Raw genomic sequence first — 27,422 nt, forward strand, 5'->3', positions numbered from 1 at the left:
CCCATTTGAATTTAGTCATTTTGATTATGCAACGAGGCTTTCATTTCCGGCATACACATGCCTTTTGAAGAAAGGAAATCTCATTTTTTCAAAAGTGAGAATAAAAGTGCCTTGATTCAAGGCACATCAAACGCCCTCCTTGGGAAAGAAATCCAATTTATTGATGCAACTCCGGGGGTGATTCTCGTGGCATAAAACATTACCGCCGTTTCCAGCGTTGGATCCGAACCCGGTCGCTTGGGACGTAAGCGACCAGTCAGAGGAGGACTGGACGGAGAAGCAGCTACGGGCATAGCTTCTGGTCTCAGGCGCTCCCCACCCTCTCAGCCGCTCTGGTTTCTTTGACGAGTCCTGATCTGCCCACCTACAATGCAGTGCGCCCGGGCGCGCCAAAAACCAGATCTGCCATCGCGCCTCCCTGCCCCTCAGACGAAAAGGAAACGGAAAAGCTAAGCAAAGCTGTTCAAACAAGCGAAGCTCTATTGCGTCGATCTGGCCGACACCACCTAGGAAGGAAGGAAGGAAGGAAGGAAGGACTAATATCGATCTCAATTGCAGATTATCTTCGCCTGCCATCGCTTTCTTCTTCTTCTGCTGCTGCAGCTGCTGCCGCTGCTTCTCTCAGTTGGTTGCCTTTCGACGTTCTTCCGTTGGATCTGAGTCATTTGGGAGCTCGGGATCCAGCCTTGGTGTTTCTTTTGAATGAGATTTTGCGGGGGTTGGGGGCTTGATGGAGAGAGGGCCTTCCCAAGCAGGAAGGTCTAAAGGTGGCGTTGGTGTGTCGAGGGAGATTGCTGACTCGATCGCGAGGGCAGTCGATCTCCCCAAGGGCGATTCGGCGTCGTATGCAGGAGATCACAGCCTCGCTTCCATTCTCAACAATCCCCACGTTGGCAAATCCGGCGTCTATGGCTCCGACGCCTCGTGGGCCAGCTGGTTCTCTTCCGGCTCTGCAAATCCCACTGAATTGCCTCCCATCGTCCTTAACAAGACGTTCCCAGAGATCGCTAGATCGGATTTCAGCCCCTATCTGGCGTCGATTTCTGAGCCGTACGGGAGATTCGAGGATATTCAACATCACACGAACAGGGAATTGCTCAATTCGCAGCGGGACGCGGCGGGCTTGGACGGCAGCGCCAGTGTCGGAGATAGTGATGTGGTGGTGAGAGGGCAAGGTGAATCCCTCGTCGCCTGCCTCCGGGAGGTTCCTTCTCTGTTCTTTAAGGAGGATTTCGCATTGGAAGACGGGGGCACGTTCCGGGCCGCTTGCCCCTTCTCGTCGATCTCGGAGACCGGCGTGCTGCAGGAGAAGCTGTCGCATTACTTGGACATTGTGGAGCTGCATTTGGTGAAGGAAATTTCCCTGCGCTCAGACTCCTTTTTTGAAGCGCAAGTGCAACTGCAGGATTTGAATAGCAGGATTGTTGAGTCCTGCGGCCGCCTACAGGAGCTGAAGTCGACGATCAGACTTCTAGACAATGACTTAGTGGGTTCTGCGAAGAACGTCCAAGAGTTGAATAAGAAAAGAAGCAACTTGTTGGCCCTTCAACAGAAACTGCGGTTGATATTATACGTAAATCAAGCTCTTTCTGCACTGAAACTGGTGCGCCTCCTTCTCGATATGTTTTCCAGAGTAGAGATATGTTTACCAATGAACGATTTCGTGTACTATTTCTGTGCTTTCAAGAATTTGAGATATGTAGCTCAGGTGCTTCTCGTTATTTTGGTGTCTGTTTGTCGTTTTTGGATCTCATGTGTAATTCCGTTGGTTTATCTAGATAAATGGGATGTGAAGTATTCCATTGTTTGTCCAGTTTGTTCGCTTCAGTCGTTGTCCTAGGATACTCTGCAGACTGCAATTGTGATTGATGAAAATGGTTAGCTGTGGTACCACAACCTTCTGCATTATTTCTTATCTATTGAGAAGTTGACGCCTTGACGGGTATAATTCTCCAAAGGTTTGAATGTTGGTTGACGGTTGGCTCTTATCTGTCCTTCTGTCGTATATAGCTTCTTAAACTGTCCAAGCGAAGAGTTAATTGACAGTCTCTGTGTTCATATAATTTGGCTTGTGGAGAAAAGGGATTTTCATGATAGGAGAACATTAGTTAAGAGAAAGTTTCTTATCTCAAAGATCTTCTCCCTACAAAATCAAACTAATAATTAGTTGGGGCCTAAGAGAAAAATGATGGAGGAAGACATAAATTTCAGAGAAGAAGATCCGAGCATGACATGGAGTTTGTTACATTCAAGATAATAAAAAATGGGAAAATGTGACGAGACAATGAAAGGATTTGGTAGTCCATTTTTGCTGGGAAACAAAATGTTTGTCCATGCAATACTCTAGGAGGGATATAGAAGGCAGTGAAGGGAAACATTATTTGTTTATTTGATTATTTCTCTAATCCCTAGAAGCCCTTGCTGAATAAGTATTATCTTTATACTACTTGATGCCCTTCAAAGAGACAAGGAAAGTTCAATAGTTCTGAGGTGCACGAAAGGACATGAAACGAAAAAGAAGGCACACTACAGGGCGTATGAGGTAGAATGCACGATTCTTCTATTCCATACCTTCACCAAGGTAAAAGGCTTAATATGGTTAGATCATTCACTCCTAATATTGTGCAATGTGGCATTGAGTGTGTGGATATTTTTGTACGTTCATTGCCTTTTAAAACTCAAGTCCATCCATTGGCAGGGAAAAAGTTTCTTTGAACCCAGGAAGCCCAAATTTTCTTTGAACTCAGGAAGCCCATCTCACCAGGTAGATGTTCCTTTTTGAGCAGGAATCAGGCTACTCATGTCTCCCTTCTTAGGTGGCAAAACCTGAGGTCTGGACGATCTTTATATTTCTATTCGTTCTTAAGAACATGGGAGATTAGCAAGCTTGATCGCTGACGCTGACTTGTTCTTGAACAAATAACTTTGTCGAATCTTTGCAAAATGATTTGATAAATCATCGTTATCCTCATCCATAAGGAAGTGACAGAACCAGGTGCTAAAGATTGTCTTGGATAAAATTTGGGAAAGATTTTGGCTGTGTATGTTGGCTCCATCTTCAATGTGCTTTCCTTTTCAATTGTTTGCATCAGCAGAAAAGGTTGAAAATCTTCCCCTCTAGATTGGAGCCTTGCAGAGCAGGTTAACCATGTAGCCATAGAATATCATAATTCCATGCTGGAAAGAAACTAGAGCTAGTGGAATTGAGCTGTAAATGAACTCTTAGTTGTTATTTGGAGGTGATGGGTCACATTTTCAATGAGGAAAAAATGATGCCTTGCATGAATTCAGCATACAATCATGAAACTGCCTTGGGCTTAAAAAGCTTTGCAAGGAAAAGGGATCGCTTGAATTTATGGGGGGCTGGATTCTGCTACTGCTTCTATTTCTTAACAATTGAAAATTAGTCTAACCAAGGTGCTTGAACAATAACATTTGCCTTTAATGACCTGTAAGGTAGGCTACAGGAAGCTTCAGAACAAAATGGGGGAGGTGCTACCCTATGCTATGATTCTTTGATGCTTTCTCTTGCACGTCATGCTTCTCCTATGCTTCCTTTCACATTCTTTTGCATTCTCCCTTCCCTTGAACTTTCTCTAAGATGGTAACATAATTCTTAAATTTTTAATTTGCTCTGAATATAATTCCTTTCAAGAATAATCCTCATCATTTGAGTAATTGAGTTAAAGAAACCCATTGGTAAGGTGTTCAGATACGTTTTGACTCATGGCTGACTTTAGAATGTGGCTCATGATGGACTCACATGGCTTGAGCCGTAGATATCTAGGAAACACAGCTTTTCTGAAGATACTAGGCAGAAGAAGCCATTTTTCGTGATAACTTTTAATATAAATATTTGTTTTCTGAAAACAGGAGGCACCATGGACTGAACATGCTAGAACCAATATTGTCTTCAGATGCGAGGGCATTTTTATGCTTTCTGCTGTAGATTTCCTCTTTCTTGGTTCTGACCTGATGCCATTGGGTGCATTAGTTATTTAGTTTACTTTTTTATTACTTCGGAGATGATACAAACAAGTAACCATCAAAGAGTCCTTCAATATGGTACTTCTTTCCTTTTTTTTTCCCACTTCGAGCTGAATAATTGCAATGAAGTCTTTATTTTTATGCATCTGTTGCTGCTTGTGTAATTTCATGTTAGACTCATGTAGTATTATATAGTTAGTCTTTTCCTCTGCAGGAAATAACCTTTTGACTTGATCTCTTTACTCTAGATTATGAATATCTTTCATGGATTGGTTTAATCTTCTTCTGCAGCTTCTGGCATCAGCAGATTGTGCAGGTGCTTTAGATGTCACAGATGACTTGCAACATTTGCTGGTACTACTGCTGAATTCATTTGTCCTTTCTGTATGACATACTTTATTTTGTAAAGATAACTGTTCAGGGTTTAGCACCTGTTTCTGCCCCTAGGCACTTAACTGTAGCATGAGAGTCATTATAGTCTTTATCCAATATAATTTAAAGGTTTTCCAGTCGTGCATATACCGGTTTAACTTCAATGACATTTCTTTAGTTCAATTTTTATCCAGTGAAGTATCTTAATTCCCTAATACCTTCATATGGAGTTTTCCTGGAAAAATATTTTCTGCTTCCTTTGGAACTATTTATTGTTAGCTGCACATTTGACAGTGATATGGCCAATGAATAAAAGATGCACTGTAATTAAAAATTACATGATGGATTAATGGTAAGTAACTGACTGGATCACAACCTTAGTTGTCAAAATCCTGACTAGTCCGAGTAGCTGATTGCATCGCTTATCAATCAACCTGTGTTTCAAGTCCATGACTAGTTGGTCAGATTAGTCAATTAATGAGAAATGAGCATAGTTGTTGGCCAGCTGACTAATCCCTGACCTATAAATATGCATGTGCATTTTTGTGAAGATAGATATATGTTTCTACTTTTATTTTATATAAATACAATATTTATTTATTTATAATCCAATTGACTTGGACTGAGTTGGAGCAACTAGTCTGACTTCTGATTGTGACAAATTAGATTTAGCTTTAGTCAAACCTTTTGTTGGATTTTGAATAAAGAAGCAAGGAATAAAAAAAAGAAAGAAAGAAAGAAAGATGGTGACAAATAAGAAGGTGAAAAAGGAGAATGAAAACTTCTTTCCGCGCCGGGGTGGTGGGGTTGTATGGCCTCTCATGTCAGTTTCTCAAAACTATTGGCTGCTTTATCAGTGAAGAAAATAAGCCTGCAAAAGAAAATATATACATCTATTTGCACCAACAGTTCATGTTCTTTTAAGCGTTTTATGCAACACAGCTAATTACATATGACACATGAAGGCCTTTTAACATCTCCTGTGAAGTTGGTGAAAGGATATCATCTCACCAACAGTTCGTGGTTCTGTTCTTCACTGGAAGCTACTTATATGTCTGCTTGGTTGTCTAGATGGTCAAATACATTTCTCTTGTTCCCTTTTGCAATTATGTGAAAAACTAATCTAAAATTTGTCTAAAAGCAAGCTAGTGCATCCAACTATTAATCGCCTTTGTGAGGTCGCTCAAGGAGCAACTGCGAGTTCACATGCTCTTAAAGTCCATTTCTGTTTTCATTGCAAGTCCTCATCAAGTGTAATGAAAGTTATGGAGTCTTATCTATCACAGTCCATAGTTTCGTTTGTTGAGCTGCTAAATGTTGCATGCAAAGCAACTCGTCCTATAGCATATGCTATATGATGTCCTCCTAGTGACATGTCCACTTACTGCCAGAGCTTTCACTTTGAGAGACAGGCAGTTGAGAGATGCTTGAAGTGTTCCTTAATAGAAGGCCTTAGGGAGTAGAGGTACATAGTCAAATTACCTGCGAAGGCCATGATTCATTTTCATTTCCTTTTTTTACTAGTAATTCATTTGTCATGTTATTGCTTTAAGATTACACGATAGAATTCCTGTAGTTTTTTAAAGCTGTCAGTACATTGTCATGCTTATGTTAGCATGAGAAAATGATCAGTTTTCCGACTATTTATTTCTTTGGTAAGTTACATTGTTTCCTTGTACTACCCGAAGCCACCAAAAAGCCCCTTGCGCAGGTAAACCTGTTTCAGGTGGCAGCATGGATATGTTGAAATCATATTTTTTGAAATTGGACATGCCAAAATATATGCTTTTCTTTTCCTATAAGTGGTTTAGTTGTTACAGTAATATCAACCTTTCAGGATAGTGATGAGCTGACTGGTCTGCACTGCTTCCGGCATCTACGTGATCATTTGGCAATGTCGCTGGATTCTATCAATAGGTATATTACTGCTTCAGCTAGTCATTCTTGAGTAAAATTTTCTATTTGATGGCCAGATTATGTTTTGCTCATAATTGAAAAGATTAAAAGAAATTAGTTCGATTACTTCAATTTAATACTTGTCTAGTTTGTTCTGTGAACAGATATATTTGATAGAAAATCATAGCAAACAGCCCAACAAGCCTGAAATCTATTCAGGCCAAATAGTGCCTCACCCAATTACTTTTAGCTCAATCCAAATCCAAGTGTTGATTCTTTCATGTCAGGCCATACTTGGACTTACAGGAATCTAGGATAGGATTATCCCTGCAACCAGGTTGATTGTTATTGGGAATGGTTCAGCTAACTTTCTCTTAGGTCCCATTCAGAAAGCTTGCCTAGGCCTTATAAGACTTTCAATGAATAGATTTAGCTTTTGGACCCGTGACACAACGTTGTGAGAACCGAGAGGCATTGGCTTCTGGAATATTCAAAGTTTGATGAAGCGTATACTAATAGACAAATGGTAAAGGTTGTGATACATCTAATAATAAATTCTGGGTAAAGAGGTTAGAGAGAGAGAGAGAGAACTTTTTCTTATTTGATCACGTAACCCTAATCTCATATTAAAAGAGATTAGGGTGTTGATAATATATATTTACAATTTCAGTCCACTAAAAATAAGAAAATAATAAGTACACTCATTTCCTTTTTCTAATATTTCAGAAAGACTCTAGAAAACTTTAACACTCCCCTTCAAGCTGGAGCATAGATATCAATTATGCTCAGCTTGTTACATCCTCTCAAGAAATTTCCGATGGGAAGAGCTTTAGTAAACATATCAGTTGCTTGATCTTCAGAGGAAACATGAATGATGAATCGTGCTAATGACACCTTCATATACCAAATCTCAAACATAATGACAATCCACTTCAATATATTTTGTCCTCTCATGAAAGACAGGGTTATTTGCAATATAGGTTGCTGCTCTGTTATCACAATACATCTTCATAGGAAGTTTCACTGAAATTTTCAATTCTAGAAGCATTGATTTGACCCATGACATTTCAGTCGCAATTTAAGCCATCACCTTACATTCAGAGTCAACACTAGATTTAGCAACCATATTCTCTTTCTTGTTTCAACAAGAAATAAGATTCCCACCAATAAAGATACAAAAACCTATAGTAGATCTCATGTCATTTGCTGACCTTGCATAATCAGCACCAATACATGCTTCTATGTCCACACATTCTCCCTTTTTGAACTATAACCCCTTTCCCGGGCTGATTTCAAGTATTTTACGACCATTAAAGCAGCCTCCCAATGATTTTTTTGAGGTTTTTCCATGAATTGACTTAGCTTATTCACAACAAAGCTGATGTCAGGTCGAGTGATAGTCAAATATAAAAGTTTCCCTATCAAAGATCTGTAAGAACGAGAGTCAAAAGCCTCTGATTCATCATCATGAATATGAATTTGAGGATTCATAGGAAGTGTAGCACGTTTGGCTCCCAATAACTCTGTTTCCTGTAAAAGATCAATAACATATTTCCTTTGAAACATCACAATCCCTTTATTACTAAGAGCCACTTCAATACCAAGGAAATAATGAAGTTGACCAAGATCTTTTGTAACAAAGTGTTTCTGTAGAAATTCCTTCGTCTGAGCTATCTCTTGAGTACTTTCTTCAGTGAGGACAATATCATCAATATATACAATCAATATCACTATACAAGAAGTCCTTCACTTGATAAACAATGAGTGATCAAGCTGAGATCTTCGAAATCCACATTTATAGACAATCTCACTTAGCTTATGGAACCATGCACGGGGACTTTGTTTAAGCCCATAGATAGCCATTTTGAGTTTGCATACCTTGGAACACTCCCCCCTGTCGTTCGAAACCAGGTGGTTGTTGTATATATACTGTTTCAGAGAGATCACCATATGGAAATGCATTTTTCACATCAAGCTGAAAAAGAGGCCAATCCTGCTGAACTGTGAGAGATATAATTAGGCGAATAGTACCTAACCGTGCCACAGGCGAAAACGTTTCGAAGAATTCCACCCCATAAGTCTGTATATAGCCTTTTACAACAAGATGAACTTTGAAGCGCTTTACGAAACCATCAGAATGATATTTGATGGTGAATACCCATTTGGAGCTGACAACATCACAATCCATCGGTGGGTCCACCAGGTCCCAAGTCTCTCTAGAAAGAAGAGCATCCATTTCCTTCTGCATGGCATGCTTCCATCGTGAATCTAATAACGCTTGGTGGTGAGAGGTCGGAATAGTGTGACTAGCCATAGCTCAATCAAACCGCACCAAACTTGTGCTCCAATCGTCCATAGAAACCGAATTAGAAATCAGATGCCTTGTGCATTGTCGCTGGTCCTTGTGAATGACAATAGGTAGATCATTTGCAGAATAGTTATCATTTCTTTCTGAGTCAGTCTTATCATTGGAACTTACTCATGAGAAGACTCTGATGGGCGGTTTGGGGAGGGACCTTGACGCGGAGTATAGACTATTGGAGGATAAAAAAAACGATCACATGACAGTGGTTGAGAGGAAGAGATAGACTCAAGTGATACTTGGGGAATAGGAAGAGGAACAGACACAGGGAGCTCAGACACAGTGGTATTTGGAGTGGAAAAATAAGGACGAGACTCAAAGAATGTAACATCCGTCTGACAATCTGTTTCTTGTTCTGGGGATCAAAACATCGATAGCCTTTTTGATTGGCAGAATAGCCAATGAACACACATTTGATGGCTTGGCAACAAGTTTGTTTTTGTTTGGGCCCAAGATGTGTGCAAAGCAAGTGCATCCAAAAAACTTTGGGAGATATATGAAATAATGGTCGATCTGGATATAGTATTTGAATGGGAATGCGTTCTTGGATGGCAGACGAGGGCAATCAATTGGTGAGATAGCATGCGGTAAGAATAGCATCACCCCAAAAGTAGGCAGACATATGAGTATGCAACATGAGGGTGTGGGCCACATTTAGAAGTTGTCAATGTTTGCGTTCGACAACACCATTTTGTTGGGATGTGTGAGGACATGTATATTATGGTCGAATCCCATGATTGACATAAAATTGAAGTAGAACTGAAAATTTAAATTCAAGAGCATTATTAGTGCGAATATTTTTGACAATAACACCAAACTGAGTTTTTATTTCATTGACAAATTTATGAATAATACGGATGACTTCAGACCTGTTCCGATTTCCCGTAACAAAAATACCCAACTGGCTCTAGTAAAATCATCAACTAGAACAAGGTAATACCAGAAACGTGAACGAAAGGAAACTCGACTTGGACCCCAAACATCAATATGAAGAAGATCAAAAAGACTTTGACTCGATGGACTCTGACTTGAAGGGAAACTAGTACGTGTATGCTTGCCTAACTGGCATGCATCACATAAGAAAGACTATGATGCAGGAATATATGAGAAAATGCGACGAAGCTTGGACACCGAGGGATGAACCATTCTGAGATGCCACTGCAAAGGATAAGGCTTCGACGTGGAAGAGGATGTAGTAACATCTACAGGGATAGAAAGGAAATAGAGCCCCTCACGTTCACGGCCGCCACCAATCATCTTCTCAGTTTGTAAGTCCTGAAAAGAACATGAACTACGATAAAAAGTGACTCTACACTATAAATCTCTAGCCAATTGCTTAACAGATAACAGGTTAACAGAAAATCGAGGAGCATATAACACGTGTAATGATGCCAAAAGGTCTAAGGTAGATATCACCGCTACCCAAAATGGGGGACAACTTGCCATCAACCAACCTGACGTGCTGTGGTGTAGTGAACCTGGTAAACGATAAAAACATCTGTGACTGATTATAACAATGCTTAGATGCTCCTGAGTCAATCATCTATATCATACCTAGGTCACTAGTAGGCTATGTCACATGGGTGCGGGTACGATACGGGTACGGCGATACGGGTACAGACACGACAATTTTGAAAATTTTAGATACGCGGATACGACAAATTTTATATTCTCAAAAATAATGAAATGAAAAAAAACATTAAATTAATAGTTCACTCTTATAAAAAAGTTTGTTTTATCACAGAAGTGCCGAGTATTTGAAAGGATTATTCATGAAAATAATTAGATGCATCACAAAAAAAAGATAAAATGAAAAAAAAAAATTAAACTAATAGTTTATTTTTTGGCGTGTACCAGCCATGTCCTGTATCCGAATACGCATGTCCACGTATCGGATACGGGTACGTGGGCTAAACTCAAGTATCCGTGTGACAGAGCTAGTAGGGGCACCAACAGAGAAAGTCGAGTCTATTGTAGCTGTGCTGGTCGAGGCAGGGGTAGACCTCTGAGTTAGAACCAGATCATATTCTTCCTTGCTTAAGTTGAGAGAATATGATGGAGGTGTAGAAGAACATGTAGGAGACTCAACCATAAAAGCTGTAGCCTGTGAAGAAGTTGCAGTAGATGAAGAAGACCCTTTTCTTGCACTCGTCCTCCCTCCACCATGTTCTGGTGGACCAGCAGAACGGAGATAGGGATGCTTGTCCCAACATCGATCCTCTAAATGCCCTAATTTACTACAATAGAAGCACTGAAATATGTCGTGTCCTGCACCACGTCCCCTAGATCCAACAAAAGAACTATGGCTACGTCCTCCTGACATCACAAGTGCAGAGACTGGGGTGTCATGCGTAGGCCGAGTAAGAGTGACTGCAAGGTGACTCAGTCTATTATAAGTATCTACTAAGTCTGAAAAGTCACTGCCTGTGAGAATTTGAGTCTTCGCCACATAATACTCTGATACCATGTTGTAGATTGAAGGAAGAAGGAGGCGAGAGAGAGAGAGAGAGAGAGAAAAAAAAACTTTTTCTCATGTAGACCCGGTTCCACTTTCTAATATTTCAGAAAGACTCTAGAAAACTTTAACAATCAGAATAAGCCAACCAGTTAAAAGACAATCTGCATAATTTTTTAGAATGTGATGCTAGTCTAGATATGAAAATGGGAAGATGCAGATTGAGTGACAGTGGTCCATGGGTATATACATTGCGGAAGTTGTTGATAAGCTGCTTGTCTTGTTGCTAAAACCTGCTAGTTTGCTCTGACTAGATTCTGGTTGACGGATATGCTCACTAGCATCTTATTGTAGTAATATCAATGCCAGAAATTGTGTGCTATTTGAAGATTAAAGTTGGGGCTATCCTCACTAGTTGTACTTGTATCATGTTTAGACTTTAGAGAAAGATCTGAAACCAACTTGTGTGTATATATCATGCGGGCTATTGGGTTGACCATACCACCATAGTGTTATTAAAATCAGTTTCTGAACTGAATTGGCGAGGCTGCCTATTTGGTGAACCAGTTTCACGGATTCAGGTGAATGAGCCAAAAAAACTAAAAATCATTTTTCAAAAAAATCAATTGAAAAATACATTAAAAAAGAGCTAATATATGAGATGTGACACTCTTGAATTGGCCATAGAATCAAATCACCTTGCCACCGATCGGATTCAAATCAGCTGATTCATGCCAATTCTAATAGACCCTGGACCAATATGAATAAACTTGGCCTAGTTCAGATTTTGTTTCTTATGGGCATCCTTGTATGTGCACTGATCTGGCATATAGCTGTGTTCACCTGTTACCTGGATTTTATCTTAGTTCTTCAAATCATTCAGATTGTTTATCTTGTTTCCTTTGAAGATTCGTAGAGTTTTCTCCTGCATTTTCTTCTAAACCATCTCAAGATAGTTCTGTTTGTTGTGACTTGCGATAGTTGAAACCAATGTTTTAAAACCCATGTGACTTGGGACTCATCTGTCCTTGACTTGTGACTTGGGCTGAGTTTTGTTAAATATTTTTTTTGAAGGAAAAATAATATTTAAGTTGTCATTCAAACATAAAAAGGTTGTAAAATGACTTGAACATATGTATAACTCATAAATAAAGTAACTTAACATCAAGTGAGTAATAATTAAGTCATATTTACTCATATGATGATAAGAACCTGGACAACTAAATAGCTGCTGCTACTTTATAGTTGCATCTTTCAACATAACTGAGTAGCAAGTTTCAATCAATGAACAATTTGACAAGAAACAAACATTAAAATCAATATATTCAATATCTACAACTATCTAATAGTTAACAAACTAAACATGTATATATTATCTAAAACTAGAATTCCAAAAGATAAAGAGCCAAAATGATCTAAAAATTGAAACAAGTAGATAACCATAAATGAAGTGAAGCCTAATCAGCTTTAAGTTTGTATTTGCAATATGCAAATTTAATAAATGAACTTTAATTTTAAAATTTTATGTCCCATTATAAATTAGAAAATCATATAAAAATTAAGTAATTAAGTAGCAATTAGCTAACCCCTTGTTGATTGTATAATATGAATTTTATCACTAGATTGCCAAGTCAAACTGAGTTTCAGCCGAGTCAAACTGAGTTTCAGCTGAGTCAAGCGGAGTTAGGCCGAGTTTTGGCTGTAAATGAGTTTTCCTATTGGGTTAACTTGGTAATAGTCTGAGTCAAACAAAGTCAACCAAGTCAATGGGTTGACTCAGCAATTTTAAAAGACTGGTTGAAACCTATTAGGGTTTGACAAACAACTGTTAATTTCTTTGATCTTTGTTTCATTCTTTTGTATGAGTTATTTGTGAAATTGATTTCAGATTTTTGGGTGTTTTTTTTGTGTACAGTTCTTTTCATAAAATTTTGCTATGTAGGAAACATTTGAAATATCACATGTTCCTTGCTTACAGTTTGACATTTGGAATTCATTCTTGTAGCATTCTTGCAGCGGACTTCGTAAGGTCAGCCATACACAATGGCAAAGACATGGATGTAGGCAAACCACAAGAAAAAGGTGCTCGTCCAGCTGCTGTGGGGAGGGAGGAGGATGTAAGTTTCTTTGAAATAATCTGTCTTGCTTTTATCTTTGTTGATAAACAAGGGTCTGTCCTCCTTACCTTAAGTGAATAATGGTGAGGAGTATCTTGTTCTACAAAATGTGTGGGATAAAGGGAGTACCTGGAGACCAGCAAGAGGGAGGCCATTGGAGGATGGTAGAGCAGATTTTGACCTTATCAATGATGCCCTGTTGAAAATACTTACTCCAATACACTTGATTTGGTTTGTTATTATATTTCAAGGTTGTGTTAGCTGACAACTTTTGTCTCAAATCATCTCTATTTTTCATCAATCCAGTGCATGCATGTTTTTTTCATCAACTGGCGTCATGTCTGAGTGACAAACATTGTAGTTTTTCTCTCTGACATTTTTTTCATCATCAACTGTTATCCTTTTTTGTCATTATAAAATTGGGATCATCATCTTTTCTTCTTCTTTTCTTCTCTCTGTACTTTTGCAGTACAAGTTATAAGTCAATAAAAAATCAAGGGCTCTTGTAACACAAAAAATTGATGGAAAAGATCAAGGCTTTGATAAAATCAATTTAAGCCAAGGCATATTTGTAATAAATAAGTAGTAATAAACATATTTGCAGAATCAGATTAAGTTAAAACATGTCTAAATGTGTAATTTGAGTGTCTGAATTTGTTCTCAACCTAAGTTGGATCTATCAATTCCTCTCTCTCTCTCTCTCACACACACACACACACACACTCACACACATGACACAGTGTGTGTATACTGTATATAATAATAGTGTCACAGATATCGTGATATTTTAAAAAATATTGCGAGATAAACATTAAAAAGGAGGAAAATGAAAAAAAGCCAAAAAATACGATATTTTGAAAATATCATCAGAAAATATTTATCGTGATATTATCATGATAAAATCATGTTTTTTTTGCCACTGAATTTTTGTGCTGTTTATATGTTCTTGCGCACGGTTTTAATTCATAAAAACTGCATGTGATGAATTCTTTTGCTAAAGAAGGGTATAACGTGTTAAAAGTAAAGAAACAAAGGGTATTTTTTGAACTGAAATTTCTTTTTAATGGCAAAAAGGGTACTTAACTCTAACTTTAGTGAACTTGGTTTATTAACTTTACCTTTCTTGTGAGACGTGAGAGTGGAAGCTGTGTCTTCCAGCTGTGCCTAACCTTTTACCGAGTGTTTGCCTCTTTGGTGAACGTTTGAGAAGTGAGGAAGCTGCGTTTGATTGTGAGGGCTTGAGGAGTGACGAGTGATAACCTGCGTTGAAGGTTGGTTGTTGGAAACCTAGAAGAGCATCCCATTCGATGCTTCAGCCTTCAGCCATTAGAAAACCTGTGTTCTTGTTATTTATTAGAGTGCCAGTTTCCATTTTCTAATTTTCATTTCTTGCTTATCTAGTTAGTTTTTTTTATGTTTTTATATTAGTTTATCATTTATTTTATTTTTTTAAAATTCGCCAAGATTTTCCCGATATTTTTCCGAAAAAACAGCTTTGCCGAAAAGTACTTGAGGAAAGCCTTGCTGACAAAAATCCGAGAAGGATATTTATGACAATGGTATATATATATATATATGTATGTATGTCTATATATGTTTGGTATCACCTCATGGAGATGGGATTTGGGATTTTATATGGCTTTACCTCTTCTACCAAATTCTCGTTCTGAAAGATTGCTATCATAGACATGCTAATAATCCCACTTCGACCTACATTTGCTTTCCTTTTTTTATTTTTCAATATTGTTATTTGTGTTCTTGTTTCTTCACTTTGCTCTTGACAATCTCGATCCAAATGCAGCTTATGTTAGATGAAGAAGAAAGTTCTGGTTTTCGTGAACGGCTTCTTCCCATCATTATTGGTTTGTTGAGAACTGTAAGTGTCACAACTATCTTTGTTGTTTCAATTTTCTATGTATCATTGCTGTTGGGCACTTCATTCTGGCCCATTCTTGTTCTTCTATTTTGCAATTTGTTGACATAACCACTCTTCGTTTTGTTACCATACTACTCTAAGGACTGGATATTGTCTGATTCTGATGCCAAGTCATGGTCTTTCATTGATTTTGAGCTGTTTCAGTATTTTTTTTCCCAACATAGCAGCCTCAAAAAATTTCACTTTTTCTTGGACCTGTCTCATGCATCTTGCTCATGTGGTTCATGAAGATCAGGTTTGTCCCCTAAGTGGTTGTTTGATTTCAGGACATAGTATCCAGTACAGTACCGTATCCATAATACTTTGTACTAGACCAGACTGACATGCTTTCTTTTGGAGAATATTTTTTCTGTTTGACGTTTGATTCTTTGGACAAAGATATGCAGACCGAGGTTTTGAACTCTCAGTGACTTGGAACTTGACTCAGAGTCGATTGACTCATCACATGCCGTCAACTTAGTGGATTAGTCTGATTTCAACCACTTTTATTTTTCACATGAAGTATATTTATATATGTACTAGTGTTTTTAGTTCATTATAATATTGTTATATTATGTATAATATGTATAATAAATTTATATGTATCTATAAAAAGTTAATGTTGGTAAACGACTACAGTACTTTATTAGTAGACGTGTATCCATCATTTATGTATACACAAAACATTTGATATCCTTTACATGGCATGTTTATGTAACAAACACACATTAGATACAAGAATGACTTGGTTAAACCAACCTGTGAGTCAGGCGGAACTCAGCTAAAACTCTGATGACTTGGTCTGGTCATCCCATGGCTTCTTCGGTCCTTGTCAGTTCCTAGGTTTTCCAATTTTGAGACCAGGTTGAGTCTTCAATCAAACTTTTAAACATTGGTCCAGATGCAATGTTCCATTTGATTCATGAGCAGGTAGGACAAACTTGAATTTGACATATATCATGATGACAATCATGTACAGCATCAGCATTCCTTCAATACTAAATAAACTAATTCCAATTTATGGTGCAACGAACTCTCTTGTTGCATGAAGTGTTCACACTTCTAAGGCTAAAAGCAACGAAAACTTTACACTCTACCTTACATACGGGAAAGTTTCCCTATTGTGTAAACCAGTCCGATTGCTTCATATATATATATATATATAGCATTCTCATGCATTTTTGAATTTACAGAACTAATTACTTTAGAAATGTCAATTAAATGCTTTCAAACAGATGGAACACTTGGTTTTATTATTCTTGCAAGAGAATCTGATATTTACGTTCAGAAGCATCTTGTAACTCTGACGTTGCAGATGGGACCTTGAAGAAAGAACTATACCAGCTACTCAGCTTTTGGTGTTTTCAGGGAACTCTACTTCTAAGGAAATGGTGTTAACGGGTGAAAAAGTTTCCATTTGCCAAGTTAACCTTTTTATTCTTACAATTCATGTTTCCTGAATTTCAGAATTAGAAGCTTTATAGAAACCAATGTGAGTACATTCAAATTGGAAATTTGGAAGGGCTTTCTTTTTTTTTTTTTTTTGCTTCCGAGACATTCTTAATATTAGAAGAAACAACCCCTCATAAGAATATTATAAGAAAAAATAGATCCAGAAAGCTCCAACTTCAGCTATTGTCCTCATACATTATTCAACACTCTTCCACATGAGAGATCCATCTATTTAGGGGAATGCAAAATCAAGGCCACAGAGAATGTGAAGAACATTTTGTTCCACATTTGGTAACTCTTGAGGCCTGCATCAAGAATGGATAAGACTGTCCATTCTGTTGTTTTCCTTCCTGAAACAAACACCCTCTAATTGTCCTCTATTTTACCTGTTGATTAGTGGTTTTTCTCATAATAAACTAAGGTTTAATTTCCAATTCATTAATAAATCCCGAAGGACCTTATGTGATGCTCTACTTATGATGTTGTAACATAACCAGTAGAATTAGCTTGAGATAGGGGTGATATACAGTGCCTTGTCTTCCATGTGAAAGGATGGAGAAGGACAGAAGGAAGAAGAATGAAGATGTAAGGATCTGGAATAATGACTCAAAGTCCTGAAATCAGTTGGTCAAACCACCAATTTCAAGGTTCTCAGTCATAAAGAAGCAAAAGAATCTGAATTTGAATGCTTATGGACTTTCAGGAAAATGATGCTCAAATGCAAATGAAATAAATCTTTTAACAAGATGCACAAAGGAGTCACAAGCAGTTAAGGGCCTTAAGGCAAAACAAATATGACGACTCACAGGAACATGCCAAATTCTTAAGGAAGCATATGTTAAAGGGGGCTATTCCCTGATATTTATGCACAATGAAAGGGAGACAAACCCTTTAGACTAGCTGTTGGGTGTAATCCCAGAGACTGGTCAATAAGGTACAAATAGGAACCTACAAAACAAAAATCACACACACACACACACAAAATATAGGAAAATTATAAAATATAGGAAAATTGGTATATCCCAGACCACTTAGGTCAGGGATACAAACTGAACCACTTAACAATATATTTTTAAACAAACAATGAACGTTTTAGAATGTCTATAAAGTTATAAACACTAGCTTAACATAAAACAAGTCCTAATTCAAGTTTTTTTTTTTCTAAAAAATGTTGATTTTTCTACTAGTAAAGTTCTAATGTTGTATGAGCTGTTGATTTTTCTATTACTATAAAAACGTTATTCGACTCAAAAAATGATTAACTTAATATATGTTTTTCATCAGATATTCTTAGGATCATATCGTGCAAAAGAGAGTTTAAACTTTAAACAATCCATCTTGAGAGTCTAGTTTTCAGCCCTGACCTAGTGGTCTGGGATCTGTCAATTACTCTCTCTCCCTCTCCTCTCTCTCTCTCTATATATATATATATATATATATATATATATATATATATATATAGACATATGTGGCTATGTGGATTGAGCTAGGGACCGTTCAATCAATTGATTAATGGTTTACAAGATGCCACATTCAAAGTCACTTTTTCAAAGTTGAAATACAAGTTTGCATTTATCTTTTTGAAAAGCAATTTGCATGTGAACCACTCAATAAAGTTGATCAGACACTCATAATCAGTCCACATAATCCTCATTTAACTTAGTCAGCATATTCTGTGAGCCCTATACACACACACACACACACACATGCACACACACATTTGACATCTCATCAGCCCTACAGTTGCTTTCTTCTTTGTTTTTTGCCGTTTGCTGATTTCCCTTCTCTTTTCAGGGATTTGTTATTTGTACTGATGCTTGTTTTTGTTTGATGCAGGATAGTTAGTTCACAAATGTTTTCATCTTTGTGCTTTAATTCTTTTTTGTGTAAAGGTTTTTTGTTTTTCATGGTTGGGCAGTTTCCAAAATTAAATGGATATGATGATAGTATATTACAATAGGCTAGCAGAGTTCCAGAAAATTCAATTTCAGAATGGTATCATATCATCATGACTCTAATTGTGTCGTCATGATTCTGTTGATTTTGTTTCAGGCAAAACTTCCTGCTGTATTAAGAATGTATCGTGAAACTCTCATTGGCAACATGAAAACTGCTATTAAAACAACAGTTGCATCATTACTTCCAGTTTTGGCTGCTCGTCCTATGGATTCTGATTTACAGGCTGGAGAAAGACCAGTGGATTCTGATGGTACAAATTTTGATTTTAATTTTTTCTGTTTCTTCTTCAATTTTCAGTTGTTGATGTTTTTGATGGTTCCTTTCCAGCATTTATCACCTTATTAATTATGACCCAGGTGGTGGATTATCCCTTGCAAATAAGCTAAGGAGCCTTTCGCCTGATAATTTTGTTATGCTGCTGACTGCTATCTTCAATATTGTACAGGTTAGTCATATTTTTTGGTTTATTTTTTCGAATTGCAGACATAATTTAATGAATTCAGTATAAGCAAGGTTTCATTTCATTTTTTTATATGTATATATATTTATTTATTTCTGCCTGGTACAGCATGTGGTATATTCCTTTTGTAAGAGAGGGCAATGAAAGTTTGTCTATGCATGGGTAAGAAAGCTTGATTTTGGTGGTGTCCACACCATACCTATTACTCTTAGGTTTATCAGAGCAGGTGCCCAAGCTTCCATGGCTAAAGGGCAAACACTTGCTCATGCAGCTTCTAAAGAAAAATGGGGTGAATTCACAGCATGCGAAACTGGTTCAATAACCTATGACAAGAGCTGAGGATCCAAAAGAGAATGGTTCCAACGGCCAGCTACAGACAGTTGTGGATGAACCAGATGTCACTTGAGGCACTCTTGTGAGAGGCTTGGCTTTACTGGTTTAAGCTCACATACCTGCATTTGCGTCCTTAAAAATGTAAATCTCTTAGGTGAAGGTACCTTGCGTTAGGAAACCTTAATCTTTGAATCTCTTTGAAAGACTATAACATACAATCTTCACAATACTCAAGCGCATATATATATATATATATATATATATATATATATATATGTATGTATGTATGTATGTATTTATCTATATGTATATGTATAGTACTCCACAACGAGAAACCTCTCTCAGTAATGAGAGAACCGATGCACCAATGGTACTCTAAACTTGCTGTTAATAGCAATAAGCAGCAGACAGATGCAGCACTAAGGCCCAATACATTGCTGTGAACATAGCAATCAAGCAAATCATGAAACAGGCATTAATGCCCAAAACCAGCTAGTAACACCAGAATGAGAAACCTCTCAACAGCAAGCAGCATATAATCACATATACCAGGCACTAAGGCCTAACCAAGAAAAACATCCAAGAGAATAAAAAGAGAACTTCTATCAAGAAAGAATAAGGGCTCATGGCTAGAAATGTAGCCGTTGGGGACTCCAATATCTCCTACAAGAAATACAAAAATAAATACAAAACAGAAAATAAAATACAGAAAACAAAAAATGAGTACAAAAAGAAATAAAGAGTACAAATAAGTCCTGTGCACAGGTATATGAGAGGTTATATATATATATATGCACCTGAAATATATACATGTACTTACAAGTATTTTGTAACACTTTGAACCCCAGGAACATTTCTTGGTGTGAGCCCATTGGGGCTCTGGAGCAGAAGCGCCGCAATGAAGTCTGAAACCCATAACCAGCTGTCTGCTGGGCAGACATTATGCATTCTGCTTGTAATTGGTTCTTGATAAACATATACAACATCCAATGTAAATTGTTAGTTCTGTTGCATATGGAATTTTGTAGTTATATCTTGTGCAGCTTTAAGTATGTGGTTGCCAAGGATAAAGTTAAGCACGTAAACTGAAAATTTCTAAGTTGAATTTGAGAGACTTGTATCAAGTTCATTTGTTTATAGTTTAAACTTCAAAGAACAATGCTAGTAGCCTACTATAAAAACACTAAGCGGTGACTGTCTGCAGAAAGTTTTAGTTTTTAAGTTATTAAAAAGCCCCAAGTCGATTATTAGCCGTTCCAAGTTTCTATTTAGCATTTTCCAACTGCATGCCATCATATGTCACAGGTTCCAACTTTCACTTACTCTAAATTCGTAGTTTAAAACTACCCAGCAAGCTTTTTTGCACAAACATGGGAAACAAAATGCACAAGCTGAATTGATTGACTTGTTGTAAATGGTGTGGCAAGTAATTGATCCGCTTCTGGTGGTTCAGTTATTCACCTTTGGAGACTATCCATAAATAGTCCACACATTGATTGGGTAAGGTGTTGCTTGACTTCATGAATTGATTGACTTGTATAATCCATTTTTTGTTATAGTTTGATGTGCTTAAGGAGGTTCATTGGTCTATTAAAGTAAAAATAGTTTGGAAAGAGATCTCTCTTGTTGGGTTTCTTTCTGGGGTTTCAAATGGTTTTTGAACCTTTTTGAGTAATTTTTAATGTTGCTGCCCATATATCACTGTGATTGAGTCCTAAGAGACCAACAGTAGTACTTGTGATTGTTCTAGGCACATTTGGTGATGGCAGCTGAAGTTAAAAAGGTTATTGAGTGGATCATGGGTGGTCTAGATGGTTCATATGCTGCGGATTCTGTTGCTGCTGCAGTTGCACTGGGAGCTGCCACAGCTGCTGCTGCAGAAGCTGCTCAAGAAAATTATCAAACAGATCCACATGTGCCATATTCCATCCAAAGAAGCACAACCAAGGTCGATCTGCTTCCGGGAAGGCCCAACGAGGCTTCAAGTGCATCTAATGTTTCGAAGAATTTCAGGTTATATGATATATTAAGTTCACCTTTTATGCCAAATCTCTGATTTTTTTTTTGCATCTCAAATTTTGTGCCAATGGTATTTTCTTTTGTAATTTTGTGTGCATTTGTTTCTATCCGTTTTGTTTTAAACCTCTGACAGTTCAGCTTAAGGCTTTAACCTATTTATCTCCCAATATTCAAATTGGTTTCTTGAATAAGAACCTGGAAAATTTCAAACAATAGTAGTTAAGATAGTTGTATCTTAGTTTGTGTGATAAAGAAAATGCTAGGGGAGGATGAGCTAGGAAATAATCATACAGCGGTCTTTCACAGGGAAGAAAATTTCTAATAAAGTCAAATACTAATAGCTCCAAAGAGTAAGTTTAATGTGCAGTTTGAAACGAGCCAACTTATTCTTAAACTTGATAATAAGTATAATTATGTTGCTTTTGAGTGCAATTTTATAAATGATGCCCATCAACATGGTGCTTGCCATGTTGACAGTTTTCACATTTTCTTTATGCAAGGTCGCCCTGCATGCAACCCCTTGTGAAGGAAAAGTGAGTGTTTATATGTATATACATATACATGCCTGCACCTTGCAACTGAACTCATTTGACATATGGCCTAGGTGCACAGATGGCAGCTGAGGCATGTGGACTGGAGCACCTTGGGCATGCAAAGCAAAATGTATTGTTTTTGAGAATTCTTAGCTCTAAATCTTCTTTTTTTTCTTGTTTGGTCTCTGAACATGTCGACTGGGGTGAAAGAGTTTCAAAGTCTCCATCTTGCTCCTGGTTTTTTCTTTTGCTTTTCCTTTACTCGTCCTTTCGTTGTGTGGAGGAGGACAGGTTGAGCACTTTTAGTGGCATAGCTTTGTTCATTTCTTTGAAGAATTTGAGCACACAGTTGATGACCTTTAATTGGATTTCAAGCTTGCTTAGGGCTAAGTGATGATCGGCAATGTAAGCATACATGCTGCATTTTTTCCCTTGTACAAGCGGCTTCTGACTTCTCTTTTGTATTGTAATTATTTTATGAATTGACTGATCTGTTCTCTTTTATTCAAAAGTATGTGTTAGGAGATCTTTATACTGTCAAAACTTGTTAGAAGGCTGATTCTTTGTTTTTTAACAGGGCTGACGTACTAAGGGAAAATACTGAAGCTATTTTTGCAGCTTGTGATGCTGCACATGGTAGATGGGCTAAGCTGCTTGGTGTTCGAGCACAGCTTCACCCTAGGCTACGGTTGCAAGAGTTTTTGAGCATCCATAACATAACTCAGGACTTTATATCAGCTACAGAGAAAGTAATTGATTTTTTTTTTTTTTTTAAATATACCTTTGTAACTGCATTATTATAGTCTTTTTATGAATTGAGAATATGGCAATTTCTTGTTCTCCCCATCCAAAACAGATTGGTGGAAGGCTCGGTTACAGTATTCGTGGTACATTACAGTCACAATCCAAAGCTTTTGTTGACTTTCAACATGTCGCCCGTGTAAGCTACGTTACCCTTACCTTCTTGTTTCCTACACCATTTGATTGTGCTTGTGTCAATTTGTATTGAGGGCTAAGTCACATTGGTGCGAGTATGAGTTTGGGTACGGGTATGGAGATGTAGGTACAGGCACAAGAATATGAAAAACTGAGAGTATACACATATATGCAAAATGTCATGAAAGTTTCAAAATGGGAGCAACATTTAAATCAACAAGTATAATAAGTAAAAATAGTACATGTTATGATGTTAGTGACCAATAACTCACAAAATAGAATGAAAACTGAGTGAAAAAAAACTAAATCTAGTAAAAGTAAAGTACCTTGAGGTGCCCACCTGTGCCCAATTACCCTCTTAGCCATGTCAGTTTGGCGACACGAGTATAGGGACCTTACAGAAGTATGGTACTTAGATTGAGGGCATTCTATTCTGTCAATATTTCACATTGGGACCTAAATGTCATACATCAGTTTCTGCTAAAGCTCTTCCTTCTGTTGCTAGCATTGTGTTTCTAATAAGTAATCAATGTGAGGTTTCATTGTTGTAGATGGAAAAAGTTACAGCTGTTCTTGATCAAGAAACATGGGTCTCAGTCGATGTTCCTGAGGAATTTCAGACCATCAGCAATTCTTTTTCTTCTTCTGGGGAAATAGGGCGAGATGACCCCACTTGTGATGATGCATCAGGGCCTGCAGTGACAACCTCAACAAAGGTTTACATTTCCAATGAACAGCAATCTAAAAATGTGAAGCAAGATGTTACATTGGCAAAGTCAGTTAATGGCCAGGATAAAGCACTAGAAATTTCAAATATATCACACCATTCCGATGATCGAAGTACAAAAGAACATGGAAAAACAGCATCTCAGATGCTTTTTTATGGTGGTGTTGGCTATCACATGGTAAACTGGTTAGTTCTCTTTGTACACACAGTACAAAATACTGTATTAACTATTTCGTGGATGTTCTATTTTAAGTGTTTCTTTGTTTTCAATTTGTAATTTGTGTATTATGTTTCCATGTCCAGGAGCAATACAGCTGGTGCTTTCTCTTTTTCTGTTTTTTCTTGCTGCATATTTTTCATGTATTAATTTGATTCCAATCTACTGATGCTTGCTGTCCTCCTGCAGTGGCTTAATTTTGCTAAAAATGCTCTCTGAATATATAGACATAAGTAAGTCTTTGCCTGCACTTTCTTCCGAGGTAGTTCACCGCATTGTGGAGATTTTGAAGCATTTCAATACTCGTACGTGTCAGCTTGTTCTTGGAGCTCGTGCCATGCAGGTATACATGTATTAGTAGGTGGATATTTTTCCAAATTTTACTTATAATGTTAACCTATTCTGAAATCATATGCTGATATGGAGGTAAATATAGGTGCGAGTTTACTTGAACTCAGTAATTCCTCTGTGCATGTGCAGTTGCAAGGGTGTGTGTGTGCATGTGCAGTTGCAAGGGTGTGTGTGTGCATCTGTGCAGTGGGGGCTTAGATTCAGCTATCCACCTCATCTCTTTTCTATGGTGGCAGCTAGCCTCTGCATGCTTAGGTTTTTCTTGTTCAAGAATTAAGAAATCTAACCTTACCATGAATTTTGCAAGTCCAAAAATGTCGGAATAGAAAAATCTTGAGTTTTTTGATGTATAAAGTGAATTGTTTGATGGTTCAAAAAATCAATGGTATTACCTTTTCGCGCTATAAATTCCTAGTTACACAAAACTGTGATTTTTTTTTATTCCCAAATTTTGGACATTCCAACACATTAAAACTTAATTTTTTGTGAATTCCTGCAGTCTTAGACATTCCGAGTCTATTTGCATGGTTACATTTATCCCAAAAAGGAAGTAAAAGTTGTTGGATGAGACACCAATGGGTTGTGTGTGTGCGCGTGCATGCATCTGAGAGTGAGGGGATGGCACTCCAATTGCATTTGCATTTTTTGTTCCTATTGCTGAAGTTGTTTACAAAAAGGCATTGTCATCATTACAAAAATTTGCCAGTTTGCTAGTCGTTAGTTGTGTATCTACTAGTTTATATTTTCTAATTTTGATTTGTGACTTTGCTAAATTGCTATGTCTGATATCTTTCTTGATACTATGGTTCTTAAATGTTAGTTTGAGTTATCATTGTTTAAACTTTAAACTTACATTGAATGATTTATCATCATCTTTATCATTTTCTTTAGTTACTTTTGTGTTCTCTTATTAGTGTCTCATTTATTTTAATTTGACTTAATCTTTAGGATCTTTGGTATCTTTTCATTTTTTAAAAAGATTACTGAACTTTTTCAGAGATTTTCATGAGAAGAACAACTTCTCCAAAAGATATCCAAGAAAACCTTGCCATAAAAACCCAAGAATTATAATGATGTTGTTGCGTGAGACCAGAAGGGAGGAGAGAAGAGGTCGAGAGAGAGAGAGAGAGAGAGAAACCAATTCGATACTCATTAATCTCTCATGTTAAAAAGAGAATAAGGGTGAAACCAACAAATTACAAAATAAGTCCAAGTCTAAAACAATTATTAATAAAGAGCTTTCCTAAAACTACTAAATATTCGAAACACCACCTAACATAAATGTTATTCAACACTCCCCCTCAGCTTGTCACAACATCTAAAAAACTCCACAATACGCAAAACTTCAGTAAAGATATCAGCTGCTTGATCTTCTGAGGCTACATGTATGGTGGAGATGATTTCCGTTTGAACCATGTCATAGATGTAATGGCAACCTACTTCAATGTGCTTTGTCCTCTCATGGAATACAGTATTAGTTGTGATGTAGGTGGCAGCCGGGTTATCACAAAACATTTTCATAGGTATAGAAATAGAAATACCAAGGCTCTCAAGTAAGGATCTAAACCAAGTCATTTCGGCAACAATTTGAGCCATAGCGCAATACTCAAACTCCGCACTGGGCTTGGAAACAACATTTTGTTTCTTACTCCTCCAAGATATGAGATTTCCTCTCACAAACACACGAAAACCCCGTGGTAGAGTTCCTGTCATCAATTGGGCTTGCATAATTTGCATCACTATAAGCTTCAACACTAAGAGATGTACCTTTTTTGAAGAAAAGAGCTTTGCCAGGAGGTCTTTAAATACTTGACAATCATCATAATTACATCCTAATGTGACTTTTTTGGTCTTTTCATGAATTGGCTTAGTTGTCCCTATAGTCACAAATAATGTTTCGGAGTTTTAACTGCGATGTTTTTCTCGAGTATATACGGTGAGCTTGAAAAAAAGGGAAAAATACAATAAATTTTTAAAAATTTTAAAAAACTAAAAATGGAGAAAAAATAAAGTAAGTGAGAAACTAATAATACAAACATCAAAAGATAAGCAGATTTGCAACAAATAAAAAATAGAAAATGAAAAAAAAACTGTTTGGCATTAGAGAAACTGAAAAAAGTGAAAAAAACACGAAAAAACACGTTTTTTTCGTTTTTAACGCTTTTTTCAAAAAAGCATGTTTTTTAAGTTTTAAACCGCCATTTAATTTATCGCTTTTTTTTTTTTCAAAAAACACATTTTTTTGTGACTATGTGAATCCACCACAAAGCTAACATCCGGCCGAATCACTGTCACATAAAGAAGCTTACCAATCAACGATCTCTATCTCTTCAAAGTCCTCATCATAATGTAGCCTTGGGTTCATAGGAAGAGTTGCAGGTTTAGCTCCTACCATCCTTGTGTTCTATAAAAGATCAAGAACATACTTCTTGTGATAACACAACACCTTCATTGCTACGACCAACTTCAATGCTAGATATACTGTAGTTGGCCAAGATCCTTGGTAACAAAGTGTCTTTGTAGAAATTTCTTTGTTAGTGCTACCTCCTGCTCACATTCACCTGTCAAAACAATATCATCAACATACACCACTAGCACAACTGTCCTTTGTTGATGAACAATGAATAATCCAACTAAGACCTCTTAAAGCCACATTCTAATACAACTTTGGAGAAGTTGTGAAACCAAATACGAGGACTTTGTTTCAAGCCATATATAGCTTTATTTAACCTGCACACCTTACCACACTCCCCCTAATTCAAAGTCAGGAGGCTGTTGCATATAAATAGTCTCATTGGGATCCCCATATAAGAAAACATTTTTGACATCCAATTAACATAAGGGCCAACCATAATGCACAACAACTAACACAATAAAACGTATGTCCCCAACCTGGCCACAGGAGAGAGAGTCTCAAGGAAATCGATGCCATATGTTTGTCTTTTGCTACAAGACAAGCTTTTGTGTAAGGCAATAGGTAAGTCTAAAGATATTTCAAAAGCATCCTAAGGAGGAGGATTAGTGAGGCCAGGTATACTTACATCCTGAAAAGCAATTGGTGGGCAGTCATGCGCATAAGCATGTCGACAGGTGTAAACCAGTGGGGGATCATGGAATCTGCTGACACTTGGAGGGGAATCACAGGGAGTAGATTGAAGGGGAAATGGTGGCATAGATAAAGGAATAGGCGACATGTCTGATAGCGGTGAAATAGATTGAAAATAAGGGCATGGCGTGATGAATGTAACATCAACACTGATGTATTGCTTATTAGCATGGAAGTCAAAACAACTATAACCCTTTTGGTGTTTTCGGTAACCAATGAAATTAT

The 27,422-nt window shown here is 37.3% G+C and overlaps 1 protein-coding gene across 1 annotated transcript in view; it reads left to right on the forward strand.

Moving 5' to 3' along the window:
* The first annotated feature begins 237 nt into the window (after nt 1–237).
* LOC116265703 (vacuolar protein sorting-associated protein 54, chloroplastic) overlaps nt 238–27,422 on the forward strand; it is a 48,419-nt gene continuing 21,234 nt past the window's right edge. Inside the window, exons 1-12 of the mRNA XM_031646512.1 lie at nt 238–1,603; nt 4,279–4,341; nt 6,197–6,276; nt 13,078–13,189; nt 14,991–15,065; nt 18,609–18,765; nt 18,872–18,960; nt 21,059–21,321; nt 22,438–22,609; nt 22,717–22,800; nt 23,348–23,709; nt 23,930–24,083. Of these exons, the coding sequence (XP_031502372.1) occupies nt 731–1,603; nt 4,279–4,341; nt 6,197–6,276; nt 13,078–13,189; nt 14,991–15,065; nt 18,609–18,765; nt 18,872–18,960; nt 21,059–21,321; nt 22,438–22,609; nt 22,717–22,800; nt 23,348–23,709; nt 23,930–24,083 (2,484 nt within the window). The 5' untranslated portion in view covers nt 238–730. The remainder of the gene's footprint in view (nt 1,604–4,278; nt 4,342–6,196; nt 6,277–13,077; nt 13,190–14,990; nt 15,066–18,608; nt 18,766–18,871; nt 18,961–21,058; nt 21,322–22,437; nt 22,610–22,716; nt 22,801–23,347; nt 23,710–23,929; nt 24,084–27,422) is intronic.

The sequence above is a fragment of the Nymphaea colorata genome, chromosome 12 (genome assembly GCF_008831285.2).
Source record: "Nymphaea colorata isolate Beijing-Zhang1983 chromosome 12, ASM883128v2, whole genome shotgun sequence".
Taxonomy (NCBI): domain Eukaryota; kingdom Viridiplantae; phylum Streptophyta; class Magnoliopsida; order Nymphaeales; family Nymphaeaceae; genus Nymphaea; species Nymphaea colorata.